This window comes from Carcharodon carcharias, chromosome 5, assembly GCF_017639515.1.
Source record: "Carcharodon carcharias isolate sCarCar2 chromosome 5, sCarCar2.pri, whole genome shotgun sequence".
Lineage (NCBI taxonomy): Eukaryota > Metazoa > Chordata > Chondrichthyes > Lamniformes > Lamnidae > Carcharodon > Carcharodon carcharias.
The window spans coordinates 71842223-71861708 of NC_054471.1; the positions used below are offsets into that span (position 1 = coordinate 71842223).

Sequence of the window (19486 nt, forward strand, 5' to 3'; positions counted from 1 at the left end):
GCTGGATGTTCTCTTTGCAATCCAGGATAGTCCTGGAGTTATGAATTGCTTTCGCAGACAATAACAGGACTGAGTAATGTTTATATGGTCCAACCAGATGTGCTGGTGAATGGCTAAGCCAATTGTGCCCCATCTCCTTTCAGATCTGCATTCTTTGGATTTAAGGGAGCAGGGATGAGGGCCCTACCAGGGGGAATGGCCAAGGTGAGAGAGAATCATGTTTTTATTGGGGACTAGGGCATCAAAGGTGTAGGTGAGGGTACAGTTGAGTGAAAGGAGAAGGCATTACCTTAAAATGGACAAGTCCCCTTCAAAACTTAGTCCAACTTAAAGGAGAAAGGAGTTGTTGTAAATGTTATGTAGATGAAGTGTTGGTTCCAAGTGCAGTACATCTTTTTCATCATTAAAAAAATCTCCAAATATTCCCATTTATAGGGTTAATTTGTGGAGTTATGTTTAGTCTTCCATTTCATCCAATAAACAATGCAGTGATTGTGATAGGATGTGAGGCCAGGGGGATCCTTTATCATTTGGTCTACTTATTATCATTGGTCTTAGTTCAATCTGTTAGTTTTCGGAACTAATGTTTTTCTCCTTCTTTTAGTTCTGTGTATTTATTAAAAAGCAGCATGTTGTAATTGATGAAAATGGAAAAGCTTAGGTTAGTGATGCAATTTGGCATAGTTAACAGAAAGAGCGAGAGGGGAATGGAAATCTCAATTTTTATGGTATAATGAAAAAAGGAGGAGGCTAAGAAGCATATCCCTTCTACATGTGGCATATCGTTGGCCATCTTTTAAAACCAATCAAAGCCTATACTTATAAGTTTTACATCAGCTGCACCTCTTTGTTGCACTTGGAGGTGTCCCATTTGTATTTCATTGACTCAGAAAACATATTTTTATAAAATTTCAATGACATTTGAACAAATCGTGACTGAACAGGCAGAGAACTTTTCAAAGAACTGATAGCATTTTTTTAAAAATGGGAAGTGAGCCATTTGCTGCTCGTCTCCTCTCTCACTTGGCCTCTCCCCAAATGAGGATTTACATGCAACTGCCAGTCTGAATACAAAGGAGTGGAAAGTTAGGTGGTGTGTCAAAAGTGCTACTGATTCACGATTGCCCATTTTCAAGACCGCCAAGGACAATTTTTCATCCCAAACCATTATACAGCAACAGGAATTAGCTCTAATGGATTTCAGAATGTGTCTATTTACAATAATTGGTAGCTTTGAAGACACAGAACAAGTTAAACACAGCTCCACTATACAATATAATGTATATAACATAGTCCAATACTTCTCTAATTGTGTAGCAGTATACTCTACAACATATTGTAAGCAACACCATGGGAAAGTTACACAGTTTAAACAGATGTAACTGTTATAATTTAATGAGAACAATGCTATTTTTGATTCAGAGTGCTTTATGGCTGTTTGCCAATGGGTGAGTAACCTGCTCCTGGTTTAGGAACTAGGAATAACCAAATCAGACTTAATAATATATCAAGCATGCAGGCTACATTTTGTAGGATGCATTTAATTTGTGTGTCTTTAACTTCCAATTATTTTTATACAAATTTTTCTCTCATTTTGTTTAGCAACCGCACATTCAGGTGAAATTGGCACAAAGAAAAGGGTGAAAAGACTATTGAGCTTTCAGAGGTATTTTCATGCTTCTCGACTGCTACGTGGCATTGTACCACAGACATGTCTGCATTTACTGGATGAGGACTACCTTGGACAAGCCAGAGTACGTGAGATTTTAATTAACATGATTTCAATCATCCTTCATTAAACTGGAACCAAAGCTTAAAAACTTTTAAGACTCTCTCTAGAATTTGAGTTGAAATAGATTAAGGGGCCTTGGCTCATGGTGGGTCTTGCCCCTGAGTCAGAAGGTTGTGAATCCAAGCTCTAGACCAGGAACCGAGATCGCTGTCCAAATAATAAACTACTCACTGGGAAGGGAAAATAGGAGGTGGCCATTTTAATTTCAAAGCAGAGTGCATGTCAATCAATGTAAGGGAGCAGGTGGTTAGATTTGTTTGAAATATCAAAAGCAGTTATCTTTCTATCAGCCAAAGCCATGTAAATCATTGTTGGAAAGATGACAGCACAGACTGACAGGACATTTTGTAACATTTTGGTTGCATTATGACACTTTCTCCATTGAAAAAGTTATGTGATGCATCTGAACTAAAGCAGGTCAATGTAAGGCTCAATTTAGCTTTAAAGGACAGAACCTTATTATGAATGACTACATAAAAAACACATTTACATTACAATATAGCACCTAATCGAGACATTTGAAGGTGCAAAATCATTTTATATCAACCTTTCAGAACATTCCAGCAGGCTTTCCATTTTCTTCACAAACTCTCAAACCTGGTATATCTTCCAAAATCCCACACCACCAGACGAAAATAGTGCACAGAGGAAATCCAATTTTCATCCCCCATTTAAAATGGGGAACTAGACCTCAGCATGGCAGGTGTGCATTTTGCACACTAGGCATTCCCGGCACACCATCAGGCCTGAGGAAAATGGCAAAGGGTCGGAATGCAGAGGAAAATCGGACTTCCTCCAAAAAATAACCAAGGCTTGGATTTTCACAGAGTCATAGAGACCCTGCGCCTTATCCAAAATGGCGAGGCCCCAGGTCTGCAAGTCAGGCCCCATTGTCTGCCACAAACCATTTTTGGCGCTGGTGGGGGTGGGAGGAATGAGGTTGAGATGGATTTCACACAGGTACATTTCACGGAAGCAGAGGCACATTTAAATGTGCAACTGACTGCAAACGGGAGCTATTTTTGTCACTGCCATTTCCAGAACCCGACCTGCGTGACTTACAACTTTACAACAAAAGTTGTAAAGCTAGCGGGAGGTATTTTTGGAGAGCACAGAAAGTTTAAAGAAGTGCCACAATAAGTCCACTAGCACAAATACAGGTGTAAGGCTGAGACCCAAGGGAGTTGGAGGGTGGGGCCTGTGGCCTTGGAAGGGCCTATCTTTTTGGCCATCTTCACTCGGGCATCCAGGTGGGAGGAAGGGTAGTGTGCCAGATAAGGGGATGAGTGCACATCGTGCCAAACAAGCTGCTGAAATGAGGAAGACCCCACTTTATATATGGGTCACAGAGGCACCTGGGAGGGAGCAACATGTGGCAAGAGGAAGAGAACAAGGCCAGGAATTGGAGGCAATACAGTGTGAACCAGACAGGAGGAGGAGGAGACCACAAGGTTCTACCCTGAGGTAAAGATATACTGAATCTGAAGGTCTTAAATGGACATGACAGGAAAACAGCGCAGAAGAAGACTGAGATTAACCATAGAAATGATGACAGGGATACATGTCACAATGCAACAAGATCTGGCATCACAGCCTGCAGATCCACATGCTCTGCTGCTGGCAGTTAAGGTCACAGAAGCTCTAAATTTTTATGCTGTTGCCCTGTTCCAAGGGTCTGCTGCAGATCTCTGCAGCATTTCACAATCAGTCATCCACAGGCGTATCAAGGCAGTTACAGATGCCCTCTTTGCTCAGATAAACATCCCAATGGATGTGGCTGCACACGCAGAGGGCTTCGTGGAAACCACAGGCTTCCCTCAAATACAGGGAGCTATAGACTGCACAATCATCACCATAAGGGCACCAAGTCATCAACTAGAGGCCTTCACTAACAGGAAATCTTTCCATTCCTTGAATGTGCAGGTGGTGTATGACCACACCAAGAGGTTCCTGCAAATATGTGCACAATACCCAGGATGCTACCATGATTCTTTTATACTGAGGAGTTTGCAGCTGCCTCGGCTTTTTCAGACATCAACACAGGTCCATAGTTGGTCTCTGGCAGACAAGGGGTACCTTGTCCTTTAGGCGGCCACGCACGAAACCCAAAAGGTAGTACAACAACGGCCATGTACTGAACTGCAACACAATTGAGTGGGCCATTGGCATCTTGAAGATGAGTTTTAGGTGCCATGACCATTCTTGAAGATCACTACAGTATTCTGCTACAAGGGTCTCCGGAATAACTATCATATGCTGCATTCGGCACAACATGGCGCAGCGGAGGGGCCTACAACCAGAGAGGACAGAAGTCAGCGCTATAGTTATGACGTCTGAGCAGGAGGACAATGAGGAGGAGAAGGAGGTGGCCCTCTGTCCAGGATAATGGAGATGACGCGGAGGAGGAGGAAGAGGGCAGCAAAGGGAGACCACCTGAGGAGCAGGCCCATGTAGCCATGGCAGATTCTTTACAGGAGGGAGTAATCATCAGAAGCCTGTTAATACAGAGCAGATTCTCCTAGGCTCTTGAAATGTCACCAGTTACTTCAGCCAGTCCTCAGAGAGTAACTTCCATATAATTAACCTTTAACTTGGAAGCCACATCTCCTCAGGGAAATTCCCGACAAGAAAGAAAACCAACAGAACATCAACATGGCTGAAACCATGACCATCATAACCTTTGGCCTCAGCATAGCGAGCACAAATACACCTTGAGAAGCCCTTCACAACTTGGACCATACACATAAATATTAGAGGCTGTCAGTGAGCCAGAGAAGACCCAACCTTCTACCTAGTCAAACAATGCTCACTATGCCAAGATTGCTATCAGGAAGCATAACTTTAGATCCACGACCTTCAGATATGATTGTATGTGCTACCAGTATTGCAGCGAATACACATGGTACAGAGTGATGCTACCCGTGTGTTTGCCACTCCTTCAACTATCTTCCAAATTACCCATCCAACACTGGCCTCCAGTGTCAGCAGTGTGTGACATCTACAACATGCAATGCTGTCGAACATCTTGGCTCCCTGTGAACCTACAGCTTGCACCACCTAGAAGATAAAGGCTTCAAATATAGTAGAGAAACCACTCAGGCATGTTTCCCTGGTTCATACATGGGATCTTGCCATGCAGGGAATCCACTTTAGTCACTGTGTAACAATTATGTGCGGATGACTGCCCAAAATTCCTGCTTGAAGTGCACATGATAAACTGATCATTGAGCCTGATCATTGATCCTCCCTTAAAAACAATCATTGATGGGCAAGAAATGCTGCAAGGAGCATCTCAAGTCATAACCCTTGGTGTACTACTACCTTATCTGAAAGTCTGGACAAGGAAACAGTTTGCCACTGCCAGACATGCATGGGCACACCTTTGCTTCTGATGGCATCAGCAATAGGTAGACTTCAGCATGCAGTCTTCAGTGCCAATGGTAAGAACTTTATTTATCCTGTAAACATTCTCATTGAGAGTATTAGTGTACAAACAGACCAAGAGCAGAATCTTTCTTTTGTTGGGCAGCGTGTGCCCGAACCGAACGAGAGTAAAATAGTGCATAATGAGATCTCGGGTGAGCGTCCCAATGTCATCGCGCACTCTCGCAATATTTTGCTCAGTGGGCGCACGCGAGAGGTGGCAGCGCCTTCCGTCAATTAAGAGCCCTATTAAGGCCTTTAATCAATTCATTAAATCGGATTTTTCGCTGCCAGTCCAACCGTTTGGTTGGCGAGCGGGCGAAAAGACCACAGACCTTTGGATTTTTATTGAAACATCACCCACAGGTGGGATGAGGTTCCAACAGGAGCTAAAAAAAAATAAAAATGTTGAAATCTCATTTATAACATGTCCCTGCTCATGTCACAGTCACATGAGGGGCCATGTTCACCTTACTTTTTAAGTCTTTATTTGAACTGTTATAAATCTTCAGCTCCCTGAGGCAGCTCTGTACACGCTCGCTCTCCTCTCCACCCCGACGGCACTCAGCGTTGCAGCACGCAGTTCACACTGGCTGGCTGTAAATTGGCCATCCAGCGTGAAATTGCGGATGAGACTCGAACGCGGGCGGTGGTCGGTGTCAAGTAGAGCCCATCATTGTGACGGACTCCGCCACTTGCAGCATATGAGCTCGCACTATCTCAGGGAACTCCTCTAGATTTCCAGGGCCTGCCAGCCGCGCCCACCCAATAAGGTAAAAATCCTGCCCCAAAACATTCTTTGTCATAGAGGTGTGTCTTTACAACACACTTAACTGTGATGTCAACAAAGTGATATGAAATGAAACCATGATGAACCTATCCATGATCAAGGTAACACTGTGCCCTGTACTCATGAACGCTCCTATATAGTGCCTCTCCCTCCAGCCCCATGTTGCCTCGGAGGAGGTGGAGGCTGACTGCTCAGTTGGGCGTGCTGTATGGCAACAAGGAGCGGGCTGGCTGGCCTCATCACGGAGGGACCGTCGGGGACTTACATCAGACTCTGCATTTCGGCAGTGGCAGCAGTTGTCACTGCGACAAGTAGCATAAACAAGGGTGCTGGTGGAAGGGCTGGGGAGTCAGAAGAAGATGGGAGTGCTGGGATGTCTCAGAACTTTCACCCTCCTCACTAACCTCCACAGCCTTAGGTTGGCTTTCAGGTGGGTTAGCTGGAACTGGCTTCTTGAGCGCAGCAGTCATCCATTTTGGCAACCGCAGTGCCACCAGTGCAAACGTCCTGTTAGGGGGACGCAGTTCCTTATGTATTCCATGGCTACCAGCAGTCATATTCTGAATGGACAGCTCCAGGCCACTGAGTGAGCCTTGTACCCTTTGCAGGGAGTTACGCAGCTCTTGCATCCACCTCGAGTGATACTGCATGTGTCTCTCTGAGATTAGCCATTCTGTCATGGCTGGAGCTCATGCTGTTGATCTCCTGAGGCAAAGTAGAGCCCATCATTGTAACGGACTCCTCCACTTGCAGCACATGAGCTTGCGCTATCTCAGGGAACTCCTCTAGATTTCCAAACATCTGCTGCTGAGGCTCCCAAGTACTGTGCCCCACAAGGTGATTCCTGAGGCCCTACCTACCTCCATGCTTACTGGAGCATCATCATGACTGTCCTCTGAGGGGCTCTATGCACAGGTCTCTCTGACTCAGACACCTCCTCCTGCACTCTGTTGTAGTGCCCTTCATCACCATTTAATGAGATGAGGAGAAATTTCTTCACCCAGAGAGTGGTGAGCCTGTGGAATCCGTTACCGCAGAAAGTAGTTGAGACCAAAACGTTGTGAGTTAGATATAGATCTTGGGGCGAAAGGGATCAAAGGGTATGGGGAGAAAGCGGGAGCAGGCTATTGAGTTGGATGATCAGCCATGATCATAATGAATGGCGGAGCAGGCTCGAAGGGCTGAATGGCCTACGCCTACTCCTAGTTTCTATGTTTCTATGTTTCTAGCACGTGCCACTGATTCTACCTGTCCGCTATACTTCTCTGATGTACTAATAGTTGTGTTGGTAGAGTGTGGGCTAACCAGTTGCGATGCTGTCTCCTCAGACATCTCTTCCTCCTCTTGTTGCCTAAGGGACGAAGCAGCCCATGGTGAGGGTGGGGGGCATGGCGGGGGGTGGGTGTTGATGAGCGAGTACCGCTGGGACTTGTGTGAAACACAAAAGGAGCTAATGAGATTTAGCCCTTGACATTGTGAAAGCACACTTGGATACACACCATTACCTTTAACCATAATTGAGGTGCCACCCACTCCCTCGGATATCAACATCCTCTTCTGCTTAGTGCACTAACAAGATCACCTCCACCATTAACATCATGTTCCAAAGCGCTTGTAACATCATCTTTAGCAGCTCCTACAGGTGATTCTCCATCCCCGACAACCAGCTGCAACCTCCACGGCTACCTCCACAACATTTTTAATCACCTATGGCCTGGCAGACCCACCCCCAGTCCTGGCCATCTCCCTGGCATTGTAGACACTCTTGTCCTGCAAATACAACATCAAGAGTGATTTTACCGTATTATATAGTGTTGCCGGGTCAAGGCTCTTGAATATGGCAGTGCATCACAGTGGACATTCACAGTTCTACCTATTATTGCCTGGCTCCACAGGAGTGGATTGGACATATAAGTCTACATGCTGTAGGAAAGATATGTGCCAAGTCTCCCAACATAGGTGCAGCATTCGGATGTCAACCATCACTTGGACTTCTGTGGACTTCTGACAAACAACTCACCTTGCTGGAGTAAAGCTGGCTGTAGAACCTCCTCCTGCACTGTATCCATGATCTGGCATGGTCCCCTGCTTTGCTCATAGTGGAGACTATTACCTGCCATGCCTTCTTGGCGACTGTGGGCAGGTTTCACGGCCACTGGGGTATAATGTGTGCTGGCGTTTCTTGATCTCCTCAACCAGGATATGGAGTTCCTGATCTCTGAAGTGGGATGCCGCCTGTCTCTCTACTTCTGCACTTGGCCTCCTTTCTGACATTCTAGCGTGACAGATAAACGCAAAACAGGGGCATGTAACATTTCCCGCTTCAACTGGTCACACACGGACCTCCTTTCATACACATACCATGGTCTCTGGTTTAGAAGTGCCTGCTGTTGTGAGGTGGCCTGGCATCTGTTCCTGTCACTCAGAGGTGGCATGTTACTCTCCTGAACGCAAACTATCCTACTCCCTCTGAGTCACACTGGTCTGCCATGACAATGTGCAGCTGTGAGGGTACTAAGCAAAGTTCAATTGCATGACTGCACCCTGAGAGATGGGAAGAAAGAGGGTCAGTGGACAGGCAAAGGTTCTGCATGTGGTGTGTATCATAATCCTCTGAGGCATTATACTAATCTAAATCAATACAGAATGTTGTGAGCAGCTGATGCTGCCAAGTCGCTGCATCTTGTGAAGCTTTTCCAGCCTTAAGTTTGTAGTGTGTGCTCTTTCAGTACAAGGTGAATAGGCAGCAGTAATCTCTAGATGTTCCTATGGAAGGCCCACAATGGGGCATCTCTTCCAGTGTCAGCAACTCTTATGACTTGGCAGGTGATGTGTGTCATGCAGACCAAATCCACAAAGGAAACGGCCACGCTATCACAACAGTTTGGCGATTTGTATTTATTACGAGAAGATTTGTGCACTGATTTCAGAAGTAATGAGTCCACTAACACCTTTAGAGATTTTAAAAACTAAATTAAAACATTTAGTAGCAAAAGAAAAGATTGAAGCACATACATAAGGGACAGCATCTCACTTCAATGACCAGGAACCCCAGATCCTGGTTGAGGAGATCAAGAGACGCCAGCACACATTATTCCCCAGTGACCGGTGGAACCTGCCCACAGTCACCAAGAGGGCATGGCAGGCAATAGCCTCCACTATGAGTGAAGCAGGGGACCATGCAGTTACTTAAATTCATGACACAACCAATTGGACAACTATTACAGTTAGTGCCTGCCTGACTCCTGATTGATACCTCCTCCCAGGACCAGCAGCACTTCCAACCACTTCCTGTCACACAGCAGGAGCACAGCAGCTACTGCTTCCGGGGTCAGCTGGCCTGACTCCATCACGCCACCACCTGGAGTGAAAATCCAGCCATCCAGAGCTGTTTTATCCAGGACCGGTTCAGCGAATCGGAAAATTTCTTGCCTCTGTGCACCTGCCTCAGGAGCGACAATCCAGGCTTAAGTGTGGCCATTCATGCACCAATATGACACTCTGCACCCAGATGAAAATTTGGCCCCTGGTGTTGAACAGATAATCTAGATTACTTTGAGATAGGACGTGAAAACGAGACTCTCTCTGCGTGGTCATGTGGTTGTACAAGTTCCCATGGCACTATATGAAGGGGAGTTCTCCTGGGCTCCCTCAGCTAACATCATGAAACCCAATCATCTGGTTGTTCATCACGTTTGTTGTTCATGGACCTTGCTGTGCTCAAACTGGCTACTATATTTTCCTACAAAACGAAGGGATTACACTTCAAAACAATTATTTCACTGTGAAGCTCTTAGGGACATCCTGATGACATTAAAGCTGCTCTATAATTGTTCTATAAAAATATAAATATGTGTTGTCAGAAAGAGAGAAATCAAATCTTGTATTCCAGCCTATTTGGCAACATTGGAGTTAAAAAAATCAAATTTAGTTTTCTAAGTTTCTGAGTTCCTCTGTGGAGTTTTCATCAGAACCAAAATCAAAAAATACAAATTCTACGGCATTTTTCCCACTGGCCACAATGACAGCTTTTCACGCCATATCATCCTGATCTCACCTCATTAATTATGCATTCTTTGCCATTTCAATGGCGGGTGGGCTCTCATTCGCCCACCACACCATCAACTTGCTGTTTCCTCATGCTGGGTGCCATATTTAAAGTGCAGCCGTGCACACACCTCTCAGTGCTGCCAGGCCAGGACTGCTGCACGGAAGATGTGGCCCTGAAAGGCAAGAAAACTGCAGCCCTCTTGTTTAGTGACGCACCCCTCGAGTGCATTTTGGATGCCGTGGAGGCCCATTGCGATGTTCTCTACCCCCGCTCTGGCTACAGGAGGGGCAGCACATCACCAATCTGGCCTGGGAGGCGGTGGCAGCGCTGGTAAGTTCCAATGCCCTGCAAAAGAGGACAGCCACCCAGTGCCACAAGTGGATGATTAATGTTCTCCATTCCACCAGGGTAACTCACTCTTCTCATCACTCTCAGCTCACATGCTGTTAAACCCATTACACGTTCACAGGGATCTCAGTCACTGCCAGTTCAAGGGATATCACCATTCACTCTCTCACATACACCTTCATTGCCCTTATCCCATCCGTAGGACCACTCACCACCCACACATGCCAAGCATACTTATCATCTGGCCTGGTAGGCTCCCCCGCTTATACTCTCCCCATCTGTATTCATGAAGGACAAGCTGGCACACAAGAGGGGGAGGTGGCAGACCGTTGGAGGAATGCCTGACATCAAGGTCCTCACGGACTTTGAAAACAGAGCCATCCAGCTGGCCAGCGAGGATCTGGACCATTCCTGTGCTGACAGTGAGCTCAGCACTGCTCTACCAAGTGAGGATCCAGCAGTGCAACATCCATCAGACAACCATGCTGTGAGTGATGTATCCTGGTTCACAGGCCACTGCCAGGCACTAATTATCTCCCCTTGCTTTCGCAGACACATCTGGGAAACAACCAAAGGAATCCACGATCCAGGGCCTCCAATCAAGCCCTGAAGAAGAATCTGAAGGCACCCTCATTCAATACTCGCTACAGCGCTCACCCACTCTCCAGCACAGAGACACACACCACAGTGGGATCTAGTTCTAGAGAGTCACAGGGTCACAATCTGGTGAGCACGCTGCACTGTGTGATCCACAGCAGGTGGAGGCAGGGACTTCCCTGGTTTCTGACATTCAGAGGACTGCTGGAGGCCAGAAATCTGCTGAGTCCAGGTCAGATGATGAGCCTCTGGACTTGTCATACCTCAGTTGCTGGAGCAGCAGAGGCAAGCTCGACAATATCAGGAAGGGATGTCTGCTGCACTCCTCAGATTGCAAGGCATGATGGAAGAGTCCTTCTACTTTCAGTCTGAGGCGATAGTGCCGGCATGCCAACACACCAAGGTCAACACTGGTAGGATGGTGGCCGCCATGGAGACCTTAGTCTAGTATATTGGTTCTGCACTACTGTGCAGGCTGAATTCCGTCGCTGATGCCATAATTGGCCTCAAGCAATGTCAACGCGAGAGGGGTGCTGGGCAGCTCGATCTCATTCCAGCTTCCCCTTCTCCTCAAGGAGTCAGCCAAGGGCCCTTGGACACCCATAAGGAGGAGGATCAGAAAGTGCACACCCCAGGGCCATCCACCCAAGTTCGGCCCATCCGAATCCCCCCTTCCTGTGACCCCAGCAGCTCTACGGGCTGAGGAGGGAGCCACTGCCACACAGCAGGACCCTGAAAGCAGACCAGGACCCTCCGGGTCTTGGCCTTCCAAAGGATGCCAGTCAAGGTCAGTAGGCTGCCTCTACCTCCACCGTGGGTGTCGGGGGAGCACCAAGACGTAGTGACAGGGTTAGGAAGGTTAAGAAGATACAATTGCACAGCCTGAGCACAGGTGTTAATCACTTGTGCATAATGTTCACTATTGTAATAAACTCTCAAGAATGTCTCCTTGTCTATGGCTCCTTGTTCTGATGAACAGTGTTAATGTCACACAGATGTGAAACCTTGGTTCCTGCACAAATTAAAGGCAGATGTCTCAGTCCAGGGCCTCTTCCCTGTGCTTTTATCAGCCTTCAGACCAAAGTGATGGTCCGGCCTCACACTCACTGGAAACATTAGTGATGCCTGCACCTCGATGATGCTTGTCATTGCTGCCAGAATGTCTTGGGCAGGCATCACAGAGTTCCATCATTCTCTCTGTTTTCTCTCAGCACCTTTAAGGTGGGGCTGGTCCCCACCTCTTCAGCATCTGAGATCAGTGATGCTGTGCTCCTGAAGGGGTTGGGTGCTGAAGACTGACAAAGGATCAGATGCATTTAAAGTTTCACGCTGTGTCTACATGATATGACCCTGATCACAGGGTGCAAGGAGCTGCTCTGGGTCAGACAGGAGTCAAATGTTCACAGAGGCTATGTGAAGATCTATGGGGTGTCCTCACTGCATGTTGTCATCATCCTCTTAGAATCGAGGGACTATTAGGGCCTCAACTGTGTCCCCATGACAGGAGCCTTATCAAAGAGGGTATGTGCACTGCCATCAGCCAGACTGGAGTCAAACATTCACAGATGCAATGTGAGGATCTTTGGTGTCTCTTCATTTCATGTCACCATCATCCTCTGCAAATCTAGCAGCTATGAGGGCCTCCCAAGCACGCCTGCCTCATCTGGGCAGTGCAATAGCTTCATTGCTATCATCCTCGCCTTCGAGGACATCCTCGCCTTCGAGGACCTCCTCACCCTCATCACTGTCAACGTCCTCCTCATCAGAGGAGATCTTCAGCTCCTGCATCTCCTCCTCAGCCAGCTCCTTTCCCCGTTACAGCGCCAGGTATAAAGGACCCAGCAGATGATGACAATGTGTGACATCCATGGTGGACTATATTGCAGGGCTCCACCAGACCGGTCCAGGCACCAGAACCTCATTCTCAGCATCCCGATGGTTTGCTCCACCAAGGTGCGAGCTGCAGCATGAGCCTCGTTATACCGTCGCTCTGCTGCAGTCTGAGGCCACCACACCGTTGACATTAGCCACGTCCTCTGCAGGTAGCCCTTGTCCCCCAGGAGCCATCCATGCAGCTTCTGTGACCCTGGAAGATGTCAGGGACCTGAGTCCAGTTGAGAATGTAGGAATCATAGACACTCCCTGGGAACTGTGTGCAGATCTGCAAGATGCATTGTGCTGGTCGCACACCAGCAGCTGCACATTCAGCAAGTAGAAGCCCTTACAGTTGACATAATTGACTGCTTGTTGTCATGGAGATCTGAGCGCCACGTGAGTGCAGTCGATGGCACCCTGCACCTGTGGGAAACCTGAGATCTGGGCAAATCCAATCGCCGTTGTATCCTGGCACTCCTGGTCCAGGGCGAAATGCACAAAGTTGTGTGCCTTTGCGAAGGTGGCATCCGTGACCTCATGGATGCATTTGTGGGTGGAGGCTTGTGAGATCCCACAGGGGTCACCTGTGGAGCCCTGAAAGGAGTCACTGGCATAAAAGTTAAGATCCACAGTCACTTTCACAGCCCCTGGCAGTGGATGCCCTCCATGTCCCCGTGGCGCCAATCCTGCAGCAGGTGGCAGATGTGACTGACCAGTTCCCTGGAAATGCGCAGTCTTCAGCAACACTGGTTCTAGGTCATCTGAAGGAATGAAAGGCAGTGCCTATTGACCCTGGGTCTAGCTAGGCACCGACCAGTGACGGCTCACTGTGGCTATTCAGCAGCGTGAGCGGGAGCCGCCTCTTATTCCTGCTGGTGTTGCTCCTCCCTTTGCCCGACCAGGCACCTCCGTCACTCTCTTCTCCTTCATCTCCATGCTCTGTAAGCCACGAGGCATACAGCTAGGTCACTAGGATCCATGCTCCTGATGTATTCCTCCTGCAGGCTGAAATAAAGAGACGCATGTGTTAACATGGGCATTCTAAGAACTTGCCTTTGTTAAGTCTGAAGATCTCTTAACGCATCCTGGAGAGTGCTGGCCAGCACTTGGATATCCAGTGTTTAGTGCACTGCATGGCTGCCCGAAACCCCTTGCAACTCACTCCCACTCCACCTGAGCGATTGGCAGCAGCTTTGGCCACTGGACTGCATGCTGTGCTGTCAGCTCAGGTACAGACATTCTCCTAACCCGCACTGCAAGACTGCACTGTTAGCTTGAACCATGGGGGAGACTAGTCCAAACCGGGATGATGACATTGCAAGAGGCTGTGAACACCTCCACCAGTGACTGCTCCATGACAAACTTTTGCAAGGAGCTTGTACAATGTGCATAGGTGTCCACCTGTTCTGCAGTCCAATAAAATGCTCATTAGTTTGCAACATGTGCCCAAAGGGTGAAAAGCTCTGGAGCACTTGGTGGCACTTCCACGCCTCTGCGTTGCTTGAGTGGACAGATAAGCTAGGGGCCAGACTCCAAGCATGTCAATCTGGCTGCATCTGAACTGTCCCAGTTGTCCAAACCCCGCAACCTACCTCAACTGCAGGACAGCCCTTGACCCGGCCCCGCACTGTCAGCCAACTGGGAAAAAGTGACTCACCTGTGCCCTCACCTGAATGTGCAGTGCCTCAACCTTGAGGTCCAACAGGCGGCCCTCGTGAGTGCTGCACAACCTTACTGTGTACTCAACTCCGAGTTCCCCTCGAAGTAGCAGCCCTCCATCTACATCCCCTATATATACTGTTGTGAAACACATTGGCGTGATCTCGGTTGATCTAATGTGGGGGATGATTCTGGTGAGCTGAGCTTATAATGATATGCAGATGGATTACGATAAAGTTCCTGACATCCGACGGTGGGAAACGCGGCCCGCCGTTGATGGGCAGCGTGGACAGTTGCAAACTGGTTTCACAACAGCATGAAACTGATTTTTGACCTCCTTGCCATATTCTCCACTCACGCCTCCAAACATGCCTGATGTCAGCAGGCACAGAAAATTCCGCCCCTTATGTTTTCTTCACAACATACTTTCCTACCTATCTTTGTTTTGTCTGCAAATTTAGCTACCAGACCTTCACTCCCCTCGTGTAAGTCATTGATGTAAATTGTAAAAAGTTGAGGCCCCAGCACAGACCCCTGCAGGACTCCACTCATCGCATCCTGCCAATCAGACAAAAACCCATTTATGCATACTCTCTGTTTTCTGCCAGTCAGCAAATCTTCCCTCCAGGCTAATATATTACCTCCTATACTATGAGCTTTGATTTTCTGCAATAACCTTTGTAGTGGCACCTTATCAAATGCTTTCTGGAAATCCAAGTACAGTATGTCTATAGGCTCCCCTCTACTCCTTCAAAGAACTGTAATAAATTGGTTAAACCTGATTTCTCTTTCATAAAATCATGTTGACTCTTCCCGATTACCTTGAGCTTTTCTAAATGCCCAGCTATAACTTCTCTAATGATTGACTGTAACACTCTCCCCACAACAGACTTCAAACTAACTGACCTATAGTTTCCTGTTTTCTGCCTCCCTCCCTTCTTGATTAGAGGGGTTATATTTGCTACTTTCCAGTCTGATGGAGCCTTTCCAGAATCTAAGGAATTTTGGAAAATTAACACCAATGCATCTACTACCTCATTAGCTAGCTCTTTTGAGACCCTAGGATGAAGTCCATCTGAACCCGACGACATGTCAGTTCACAGCTCCCTCAGTTTTCTCAATACTGCTCCCCTAGTGATTGTAATTTCACCAAGTTCCTCTCTCCCCTCCACCTCCCAATTTATGGCTATTTCTGGAATGTTTTTTGTATCCTCTATAGTGAAGACAGAAGCAAAATATTTGTTAATTTCATCCATCATTTCCTATTATCTACTATTAACTCCCCATTCTCATTCTCTAGAGGACCAACACTCACTTTACCTACTCTTCCTGTTTAAGTACCTGCAGAAACTCTTGCTGTCCATTTCTACATTTCTAGCTAGCTTCCTCTCATACCCTAATTTCTTTCTCCTAATTAATCTTTTATTCTCTGCCACTCTTTATATCCTGACCAATCATCTGACCTGCCACTCATCTTTGCACAGTTATATGCTTTTTCTTTAAGTTTGATACTTTCTCTAATTTCTTTAGTTAACCATGGATGGTGGGTCCTCCCCTTAGAGTTTTTCTTTAGAGTAGGAATAATACTTATTCTAAGTATTCTGAAATATCCCCTTAAATGTCTGCCACTGCTTCTCCATTGATCTATCCCCTGGCTTGGTCTTTGCCCACACCCTCTGACTCTGGTAACACCCAGGAATGGCAGGCTCCCAGTCGGATTTCTGCCACCATGAGAGAGCTTGAGAGTGCTTGGTCATAGCATTCTTGTGGTGCTGCTGAAAAGATCGCTCTAAAGCCTGAATCCTCTTTTAGGTGGTGTACTTCCTGTGATTAACCACATGACTGGCCTGGGAGTCAATTGTTGCACATGTGGACATCAGGTAAATTTGCCAGGGTCAAAGCACCCCTCCCACCGCAACTGCCGTTTGCATTTCACGAGTGAGAAAGGGATGGCCTCAGGGGGGTTTGGGAAATTGATGAGAGGACCACGAGGCCCAGATGCTTGTTTCCCAGGCAGTAAAGACTAAAATCTACCCCATTGCCTTTTTAATGTCAAAGCCTGGGACCACCCTCCCAGCGCTGCTAAACTAAGGTTGTATATGAAGTAGGATATCTAGATATGTAACAGATTTTCATTCAATGCCATTCCGTGAAGCTGAATGAATTGCCATTTGACACACCATTTGTTTTTCAGTAGTGTGTTTGACCATGTACTAAAATTAGACATTAAATCCATAATTGATCTTATAAATCTGTTTCTACCTTTTTCAATTCAGGTTACTCATTTTTAGCTTAAGGTTCACAATTGGGCACTGTCAGTCACAAATATAATTATGTCACAAACATTCTTTGAAAACTTAAAAAATGTTACAACTTTGCCAAAAATACTTCACAACTAGCTATCATTTGTGGTTATGTAAAACTTCCTGAACAAATTAAACAAATAGAAAAAGGCTGTTTACACTATAATAAAATGGACTATGACTATGAAGTTAAACAGATTATTTCTCACAAATATTGAACATTTAGAGAATTCAAATTATGAACCAGGGACACTTTTAATAAACTTTCAATCTGAATTTCAAATGAGCTGCGGAATTGTGTTTTGATTTTATTTATTCTGTTCAGTTCTACAGTGGTAGTGAGTCTTTGGCTTAGTGGAAGCATTCCTGCCTTTAAGTCAAGAGCTACAGGCTTCAAGCTTTGCTCCAGACTGTCCCAGCTAGTGGGTATAGGAGCTCTGGCTTGGCATCCAGCAGGCTACACGCATTGGTGAACAAGTGAGTTATGTGAGCCTGGAGAAGTCTCCAACTACATACAACTAATGGCCCTCATATTTAGACTGGTATAAAGATGGTTATGACTATGGAAGGAGCATTCATATTGTGGCCTGTTAATCATCCTGCAAATCCTTTCACTCCTATTGAGCAAGCAGTGTGAAGATAAGAAAACAGCAGCTGCCACAGTTCAAAGCATGGCATCATATGTTTGATGCAGTTTCCTGGAATTGTGTTCTTGAACCAACAAGAGGACATGGTGTTCTAGATTCAGTGTTGAGTAATGAGGCAGAATTAATCAGCAATCTAATGGTAAGGGAACGCCTAGCTAATAGAGACTATAACTTTTTTTGCATTCAATATCAGGTTTAAGAGAAGGGTAATCACGAACCAAGCTTTTAAACTTAGTTACGGCTAGCTTGGAAGCTATGAGACAGAAACTAACCACAGTAAACTGGGTGAAACTGTTAATGGGTACTAAGTTGGAAGTGTTCAAAGAAGTACTTAATACAATACAAGACACCTACATGTTTCTAAAGGATAAGAACTTTATTTGTGCAATTAAACAACCTAGGTCAAAAAGAATTGAAAGCTAGTTAAAATTAAAAGAAAAATCTTACACAAATACAAAGACTTGAGATCACATGGGCTGGAAAGATATATAATAAGAGTTGCAAAAAGAAATAAAACTTGCAAGGGATAAACCTAAGAGTTTTTACCAATATATTGGGAGAAAGAGGGTGGCTAAGGATAATGTAGGTCCCTAAAAACAGGCGGAGATATGTAATTGAAAATAAGGGAAGGGCAGACCAGCAAAGTAATTACTTTGTATCAGCCTTCACCGTAGAAGAAGAGGATAAAGCACTGGAGATATGAGGAAAACAAAATTTAAATCAAAGGACAGAATTTGCTGGATTTAATATGAGTTAAGAACAGTAATGGTGAAAATAAAACTCCTGTTTAATTTGGGAAAATCAATTTGCCGTTTCCTCCCCAATCAAGTCCCTTTTCATTTCTTGCAATTCACTTAGATTTAGGTTGCTTGTTTGTTCCAATTCAGTACTCAATTTAGAATGCCTCCAATGATTCCTTCTCTTTTGTTTTATTTATATTACATGTTAAGTAAGATATTAAATAGTTATGATACACTTAAATTTTTAAAAGGGGCTTGAGCACATTTGTTGCAAAGCCGTTCTAGTGAGATCACTGTGTGAAACTATACTCTTTCCCTTAACATGCTGACTGCTCTCAATTGTGATAAATTCCACCAATACCAAAATAAAAACAGAGGTGAAGTTATTTTGGTGTAATAGTCAATAAAATTAATGTAATCACTGTTTTATTTTATGTGTTTAGCTGCATAAAAATTGATTTTATTTTCCCAATTTGCTTCATTACAGCATATGCTATCAAAAGTTGGAAGGTGGAACTTTGACATTTTCTTGTTTGACCGTCTGACAAATGGTAAGTTAATCAGTGAATTTTTAGTAAGTTGGTGTATGCTGCTGATGAGGGAGCTTGTACTGTGTCTACCAAAATGTACTTGTACAAAATGTAATGTTACATAAGCATATTAAAAAATGATATCACTGTATGTAGTTGCAAGATGTTGCTACTAACAAAGTGAAGATATTCTGAAGTCTCTGTAGTGGTAGTTGATCCCACAACCTTCTGACTCGAGTAAGAGAGCTACCATTGAGCCAAGGCCATGATTCTTTCTTAGTAAACTTAACGTCTGGAATCATCCTTCACACACTTCTCTGAACAATCTACAACACATCTGTGTACTTTTTGAAGGTTAGACTGTCTAAAGTTGCGCACAGTATTCCAAATATGACCTTACCAATAATCTGTGTATGTCTACAATAACATGTTTTGGCACATAATTAAATGCCTTTGATGTAAATGACATAATGATCCAGAATTTTCAGTCAGCGATGAACAAACTGTGCCAGCCATTCATTACACTTACTGTTTCTGTGGGCTTTTGCACAAGAACCTGCAGTAATTAGAAATCCATTTTGGTGAGACACCTTCACCTCCTTCTAGAACCCGATTGAACAGGGCAAGCAACTGTGTATCATTTTAACTAATCAGACAGAAGAGTTCTTAATGTGACATGCAGGAAGTCTATGCTAAAACAGTTAATTTAATGCCAAATCATGTATGGAAAA

General features: G+C 45.5%; 1 protein-coding gene across 4 annotated transcripts in view; it reads left to right on the plus strand.

The window, feature by feature from the left end:
* Positions 1-19486, plus strand: part of LOC121277904 (cAMP-specific 3',5'-cyclic phosphodiesterase 7B-like) — a 228499-nt gene that overhangs the window by 158448 nt on the left and 50565 nt on the right. For all 4 annotated transcript variants that reach the window (XM_041187728.1, XM_041187729.1, XM_041187726.1 and 1 more), the window contains 2 exons: positions 1603-1754; positions 18713-18776. In XM_041187728.1, coding sequence (XP_041043662.1) covers positions 1603-1754; positions 18713-18776 — 216 coding nt within the window. The remainder of the gene's footprint in view (positions 1-1602; positions 1755-18712; positions 18777-19486) is intronic.